General features: G+C 33.3%; 1 protein-coding gene across 1 annotated transcript; it reads left to right on the plus strand.

Moving 5' to 3' along the window:
• The first annotated feature begins 3,958 nt into the window (after nucleotides 1-3,958).
• LOC110871941 (pectinesterase) lies at nucleotides 3,959-6,967 on the plus strand. Its single transcript, XM_022120699.2, has 2 exons — nucleotides 3,959-4,927; nucleotides 6,058-6,967. The coding sequence occupies exons 1-2, from the start codon at nucleotides 4,021-4,023 to the stop codon at nucleotides 6,738-6,740; spliced, it is 1,590 nt and encodes a 529-aa protein (XP_021976391.1). The 5' UTR covers nucleotides 3,959-4,020; the 3' UTR covers nucleotides 6,741-6,967.
• The last annotated feature ends 1,747 nt before the right edge of the window (nucleotides 6,968-8,714 follow it).

The raw sequence follows: 8,714 nt of genomic DNA on the forward strand, positions 1-8,714 counted from the left end.
AAGAGTTTTTTTTTATTTGTTGGCGTCATAAATAAATGTATCACCGAACAAACAATCCTAAAATCTAACACGCACATACACACAAACACAAAATCGAAAGCACTACGTGTAGATGGGAATCAGAAATGCTAATCAAAACCTAGCAAAATCAGATCGAAATTCTAGATTAAAAACCACTTCAAAATGAAGCAGAAATCAGCTGCTAAATGTGTGCGGGTGTCATTCCTTTCCGGATGCACTTGTCATGTGGTTAAAGGTACGACTTATGATATGGGACACTAAGTAACATTATCGCTAGCCTTGTTATGTGGGTCAGACGTTGTGACCGAACTTTAGTGGGAGAGTAAGGGTTTAAATGATAGCGTAAAGAGAATCAGTAATGAATATGAACATAACTAAAGCTCACTTTCCCTTTAGAACGGGGTATCGATCTAACATGAATATGAACATAACCAAACGTTTATCTATAGTCCAGAATCTCAATTTAACATGAATTCAACCCATGTAAAATACAATATTTTTATTTCATGATTCTGGTATAAAATCGATTGATCTAGTATTTAAACCTCTGCTACTTTAACCACAAAATAGATTATATATCCAAAATTACAATGGATACATGAAAAAATAGATATATGAAAATAGATACTCGAAAGTAGATATAGGGAAAAAAAAAGTTAAATACAAGAAAACATATAGACAAAAAGAGTCAAATATTAAACTTTCAAAAGAAATTTTGATAAGTGAAATAAAGCAAGTGTGGCATTGTTATAGGGTTAAAAAATTGTGTCTGCCATGCTACTTGTTGTAGAATTAATATAACTAATAAATAACTATTTTTATGATTGTTTTGTCTTTATATTATTAGTTAATATACGTAAATCTTGATTACAGACTGTATATGTAATAACAATCCAAACAAAGTTATTTATAATAAGGTTCTTGCATTTGAATATAATTCATTAACTTTCAATGAGTTTTACCTTTTCAACTCATTCTAGCTAGTCGTTTTCTTTTGTTATTAAATAAATCTTTTTAACTTAACTCATTTCATTCATTAAAGATATATACAACACAAATTCATTTAATATATCGGCACATAAGAGTTTCGGGAAATCTCCACTTTTTCTCTTCGGGTTGCTATGAAAATGTAGGCCTTAATGTTTCTAGTAACTTTTGTTAGGAACATATTCATTCATTCAATACTAAGTTCTTTTTTTTATCCTTTGGCCTAACATAAGCAGTGACGAACTCAGAAATTATTTGTTGGGATTACGATGAGGTATTCAACCATATTTTCAAGGGGTGCGGTCGATATTTTTGCTTAAAATATACACTAACTTTTTTTAAAGGGTGCGGCCGCCCACCTTGGCCAAAGGGTGGGTCCGCCCCTGAACATAAGCAAAACTTATACATTGGCTTGTCAAAGTCGAAATAACCTAACTAAAAAAGATTAAAAAAAATTATACATGAATACAAGATACAGATAACCAAATACAATTACATGAGATACTTTATCAACTTTAAGACAATAAGATTAATGAAATATTAATTGTGTTTGTCAAATTTATACATAAACTAGTAAATTATTAAATAACGTTCATGTACAAAAATATGTCTAGTACTCTAGCGCATGCATCCCAGGTATGGAGCGTTTACGATTTGGTATAGAAAAAAGCTCGTTTTGATGTCATATTTTGCATGTTATATCTTTACTTTACATGTATGTTAGGATTGTATCTTATAACATATATAGTAAGCGATATAAATATATGTATCGCATTATTTGCGAATCTCAGTTAAATAAGTGACTAAGGATGTAAAAATCGTTAGGGGTTGGCGCGAATATCAATTGAATAAGTCACTAAGGATGCAAAAATCGTTAGGGGTTAAATTGGTACTAGACTACAGTTCTCTCTCCCTCTCCATTTTAATAAACAAATCATTTAACTTCTAAGAAAAAGTTATTCATAAAAGAAGCTTCATTTGCCATACCTATTTTTGGGTATAGATAGCACATGTGTTGGGGACATTTATGGCTACAAGAACAAAGATTCGTAAGGCGTCATATTTTCAGGATGCTAACATCCTAACATAAAAATCCACCAAAATGAAATGTAGTTATCCAAATTTCCTTAGAACACAAAAATAGAATTTCATCTGACTCGATATCACGATAGGTTTGCTATATATGTTATGTATACGCCATTATTTCGGCACTTGCGTGTTCACTTAGAATAATTTGTGCGCGATTTGTTTGCTTGTCACTTTCAAAACCGTTGCACAAAAACATGAATGCTTGAATACAAAACTCTATCATGTTACTTTATCCATTTTTATCTATATTGTAGAAATAGATGAAGAGTGTTCTTGCTTGTGTTTTGCCAAAGATAGCTTAACTATTACTTTATTTTATTTCCCTTGACTTTTCTACATTGTCTGCATCCATTGGTTAAATACACATGATGTGTTTATGCTAATGAAGAACAAAGTGAAGATATATTTTTTGCTAACTTGGTTGCTTGACAAACGGACCATTGGATTTATGACACGTGTAAAGTGATGTTGACATGGAAAATGGGTGTATGTGTGTAAGACCAAGTGGCATAATAGGAGCTTGATAAGAAATAGGGTGTGTATGGTTCACCTAATGCCTATAAAGGTGCACACAAAAAGGTCATAGACAATCGGGCCCTTCACGAGTTTATCCTTAGGTGTACACTCATTTTCAAAGCCTGATGGTAACCCAGATATTACCTAGTTAACTTTCTTGTAGTTTATTTACAAGTGGTCAATTAAATAAACTAATTAGATTATTCATAAATCATTATCATATTTCATACGACCAATTATCTCTTGGCCTAGTGGTCAAGGGTGAGGTGGGAAGCTTTGCTTCTCTTGATGGTCCTGGGTTCAAGTCCAGACAAGGGTGGTTTTAATACTAACTATTAACTCGGTTAGCGATATCATAACCGTACGCCGTTCAAAAAAAAATCATATGTCATACGACCTTTTGTATAGGAGTTTTAAGAATCAACAGACTTGTTTCTTTTGTATATCATAATCAAATTATAAATTATATTTGATCGGGTTTTTACAGTATATGCTTGCCCTATTCTATAAATTATAGAATCTGCCGTTCAAAAAAAAATGTTAACTTTTGAACTCAGATAAAATGAACTACGGATACGTACTTTACCATTAAATTTACCGGTGGCTGACTGTTTTCGGTTTTCCAGTACTATGTATAATTAAATAAGTCGAGTAGAATCGGTTGCCTATGTTTTAAACCTTAAATCTACTATTTTGAACTATAAGACCATCGCCCCATGGGCAACACCTTTCAACTCCACGTCAGACGGGCATCCCACATATTCCTCTCCACGTCGGAGGGTTGGAGATGGTCTCTAGAAGATTTTTTTTTTATGTTCTGATATGTACACATATACGTCACATAATCTTCAAGAAATATGTATAGTGTATTGTAAATAGCCGCTTATATGTTATTACTTTTAAGCATCAAAGTAGTGCTTGTTTAAAACTACAATAAATTTGTTGTTTTCCTATTAGTTGATGGAATATTTAAGTCAATTTTTTTTTCAATTGGTTATGAGTGCAGGCAAATTAAAGGCCTTTACAAAGGTTAATTAAAGTCAAACACTAGCTGCTAGATGAGGTTCAAGGGCGTCGACAAAAGGGAAGGTTTTGGCTATAGTCTTCTCGCTTTATAATATAGTAATTAGTATTATAACCAACTATTTAATTAATAAAAACCTAAGCACATATTATCCAAAAAATATGTAAAATTATTAATTAATCACTAAAGTGAATTACATAATTGAAATTTAATTAGGTAGAAAAGTTGCATGCACATAATCCATAGATTCTTTAATGGCGTAAACATCATGCATGGCCCATGGCTTTGAGTGTGTGAATTTTAAGCCTATATAAAGAAGCCCTTGCTCTTCTCGTTTACATATAAAAAAAAAATCCTTCAAGAGGTTTATTAGCTACCAAAATATGGCTGTCACCAACTTTCAATGTGCTTTTACTTTAATTATTTTTCATGGTCTTGTTACCATTTTCACCCCTTTTGTTGTTGTGTATGGTGCCAATCCTAGCACCACCTTTTCGGTATGTAATCATGCCCCTTATCCCGAAATTTGCACTTTTCTAGTTGGAAAGACTAGCGTAGAAACTCCGCTGGATGTTCGCCAAACGACCCTTGTGTCCACTTTGGCTCAAGCTGAACATGCTCATAAGCTTGTTTCGGCTATGGAGTTGAGTTCTTTAGAACCAAGGGCTAAGGCGGCTTGGGCTGACTGTTTGGAGCTATATGAGGACTCGGTTTACCAACTAAACCGTTCTCTGGGCTCCACCAATAGTCGTGATATCCAAACATGGCTTAGTTCCGCCTCTACCAACCATGAAACATGCCAAAATGGTTTTCGTGACTTTAAGTTGTCATCTCGTTTTCAACCTTTTCAAACTTCCTTAAGTGGCTTCTCAAAGTACCTTAGCAACTCCCTTGCTATAAACAAAGCCTTAACTCCATTACTTGTGAGTTCTACACAAATTAAAGGGAGAAAACTCATGGAGACAAATAACTTCCCAAACTGGTTAACTAAAAATGATAGAAAGCTTCTTGCAACGCCCTCGGGTTCCACCTCAGCCGATATCGTGGTTGCTCAAGATGGGTCGGGTAACTACAAGACCATATCCGAGGCCATTGCAGCCGTGCCTAAGCTTAGACAAGGAAGTTCAAGGTTTGTCATACACGTGAAAGCGGGTGTGTACAAGGAGAACGTAGACATCAAGAAAACAATACGTAATGTGATGGTTGTTGGAGATGGCATGGGTTCAACAATCGTTACAAGTAACAAAAACGCACAAGATGGTTCGACAACTTTTCGATCAGCAACCTTCGGTATGTTAACTTGTCACGTATTATTTTTTGACTAAAACATTAAGATTTTACTCTTTAGGACCTTTTTATTATATGTCATACTCATGCATGTTATATTTCTTGCATGTCATTTAGTATGTGACGTTATATGTGTCTTCCATTTAGTGGAAGACTTTAATACCGTACGTAGTTTTTTTTTATATTATCATGAGTTTCCAAACACTATTTTATCGAGATTAATTAATTTCGCATGGAAAAAATTATATTGCGGATTGTGACGTAAGAAACGATATTTCTAAATTTTGCATTAAATAAAATTAACACTTTTATGAATTTATTACGTGTCCAAACACTTAGAAGACACTTTAGAAGATTAGATGCCAACGAAAATGATTTATATCCATTATTGATAATAAATTTGGATATTATTAATTAAGCCAAAATCTATTGGATATTATTAATTAAGCCAAAAACTGGATTTAATATGTGTTATGTTGTTTTTCTAATTAAATTAAATTAGTTAACACCGATACATGTATCAGTACTTTTCTAGTTAAATTAAACTAGTTAATACCGATGCATGTAATAGTACTTTTACAGAAACAACGTGCGATAATTTTTTTTTTACTCTAGAAACGACTTGCGACAATTTTTTTACATATTGTTTGATTAAACGGGTATATCTTAAACTTATTTTAGAAACTTTCGTATTGTTGTTGCATATAGATTGTTGATAACCTTCTCACTATTGATATATGCAATAGTTAAAAAAATCATGCATATTAATACTTCCAAATTTTAAAGTACTATAATATATTTTTAAATACTAATATATATATATATGCGAAATAAAAGTGTCAAATTTTATTGATATAAATTTAATATAAACCTTATCTTAACTATATTATTAATTAAACACACACGCAAACTCAAACGTCAAGTAGTTCTAGATGTCTTTACGATATCATATTTAACTAAATCTTCATTTGCTTCGATTTTTGAAACAACAGGAACTGATAGCTACTCCATATAGCATGAAGTCAATTATCTTGAACCAATTAAAACACAATATTAATTAAAGTAACAAGTTTCTATCATAATTATTATTGTTTATAAAATTTTATGAGTCTAATATATGTTACACTAACCAGCGGTTTCTGGAGCCGGGTTCATCGCTAAAGACATGACGTTTGAGAACACGGCCGGCCCCGCAAAGCACCAAGCGGTAGCCTTTCGGTCCGGGTCCGACCTATCAGTCGTGTACGGGTGCGCTTTCAAGGGATACCAAGACACATTATACGTATACTCTGGACGACAATTTTACCGCAACTGTCAAATATACGGGACACAAGATTTTATATTTGGTAACGCGGCCGCGGTTCTCCAAAGCTGCAACATATATGTCCGAAAACCAATGGGTGGTCAAATGAACACGATCACAGCTCAAGCCCGAACTGACCCGAACGAAAATACTGGCATCATAATACACAACTCGGGTGTTACGGCCGCTTCGGATTTTAGTGGCTCGGCAAAGACCTATCTCGGTCGACCGTGGAAGCAATACTCGCGAACGGTGTTCATGAAGTGCTCGCTCGATAGTTTAATCGACTCCGCGGGCTGGCTACCGTGGAGTGGTAGTTTTGCTTTAAATACTTTGTACTATGGTGAATATATGAACACCGGCGGTGGCGCTGGCACCAGTGGCAGAGTGAAGTGGGGTGGATATCATGTTATCACGAGTGCGGCGGAGGCGACAAAGTTTACGGTTGGTGATTTCTTGGATGGTGGTTCGTGGATTCCGGGGACCGGAACACCTTATACAGCCGGACTATGAAGATGTACAAAAGTTTGATAGGTTAAAGTATAAATTTGTTATGTCATTTTCAAGTTATATAAAAGTAGGGGGGTTTATAGTACTTTCGTTAAAAGAAAGAGACATGTAATAAATGGGGTCCAAATGTCATTACTTGTAGTTTGTTTGGTACTACTTGTATATGTTGAACATATAGTATGCTTTGACATTTTATGAAATATATATGGCATCAAAGTGATTTATGAAAACAATGGTATAAGACTATAAGTTTTGTTTTATTTAAACAAGTGCCTATTATTATTTAAGATTAAGGATAAAGAGTGAAGTTTGGTGAAAGAGTAAAAGTTTTAAGTTTAAATATAACAATTTTGAACAATGATCCTTTCTAAATTAATATAGTTGTCACTAAAGCTAAAATACATGGTGTGCAAATAATATATGTGGATGTACGTATCTTGCATTTTGGTAAAAAAAAATCTTTGATAAAATAAAATGATATATAGTAAATCGAACATTTAATTTACGTTAATAGTTACACATGAGCGATCAAGTCGGATATACAAGTCAAAATTATTAGTTACTAGTTACACATGACCAAATCTGATATACAAGTCAAAAAATCCAATGTACATTATTAGTTAGTAGTTACACCGGACATTGCGGCACTTTCATTATAAGATTCACATGTTAAAATTATTATACGTGGATGTACGTATCTTGCATTTTGATAAAAAAAATCTTTGATAAAACAAAATGTTATATAGTAAATCGAACATTTAATTTACGTTATTAGTTACACATGATCGATCAAGTCGGATATACAAGTCAAAATTATTAGTTACTAGTTACAGATGACCAAATCTGATATACAACTAAAAAAATCCAATGTATATAATTAGTTAGTAGTTACGCTGGACATTGCGGCACTTTCATTATAAGATTCCATGTTAAAATTATTATTGTTTCCACTTTCTTCCGAAGACAAAACACTATAACAAGATATATTTTGGAATATCGTTGTAATTTGAGATAAAGCTGAATAGCTTACCTCTGTATTCCTACGGGGTAGAGGTAAGGCTGTCTACATGTTACCCTTCTTAGACCCTACCTTAGCTTTGCTATTAGTGGGATTTATTGAGTATGATGATGATGTTGTAATTTGAGATGAAGCTGAATAGCTTAGAAATTTCTGAAGATCACATTCCAGAATTTCCAATATGCATACTTTGTGGCAATAGGCTAAAATTGACTGACTTGAGTCAACGACACATGTTACACAACTTATCTCAATTATATGTTATTGCTAACAATCAAAGAGTTGAAGATATACCAAATTGTGGAATAGGATTAACACAAAACGAGTCTAATACAAAAGAAATCATAGCCTAGTTAAATTAGAGATCTCAATATATAAGTTTAATACTTTAATGAGATAACCTATTTGTATAAACTGAAGGAGAAAGGTAATGAACTTCCGAATTTATTCTACTAACAACTTGTGAGGAATGAGGATAACCATATGAGTTTTTAATGATTTTAGAGAAATCACTTATGTGAAAGTCTTACGTGTATGAAGCTAGCAAATATGTTCTATGATAGCGGAAGCCTAGGATCTTGATTATCATCAGAACAGGGTTTTGGGGGTTTGGCATGAAATAGAGGATTATTGATAGAATTGGAAGGCATGATCAAAATGGTAAGTAGAGATAAGATTGGACAGACAATAATAAGGAATTATGAATGTCTTGGTGCCTAGGATTGTTCCCAGCAACAAGTTTATATACATGATGGACAAGCGGTTATTAGGTAGTTCGGTTTTTGGCGGGAATAACCGTCATGTCTGAACGGTTTAACTACCGTCACAACCGCTGGTTACATCGTTACATACATATACATACGAATAGGTATAAGTCACGGTAATAATGTATAATACATATAATTATGTTTAAATCTATATAAATATATATATATATAAAACTAATACTCCCCCGTAAA

This window comes from Helianthus annuus, chromosome 8, assembly GCF_002127325.2.
Source record: "Helianthus annuus cultivar XRQ/B chromosome 8, HanXRQr2.0-SUNRISE, whole genome shotgun sequence".
Classification (NCBI taxonomy): domain Eukaryota; kingdom Viridiplantae; phylum Streptophyta; class Magnoliopsida; order Asterales; family Asteraceae; genus Helianthus; species Helianthus annuus.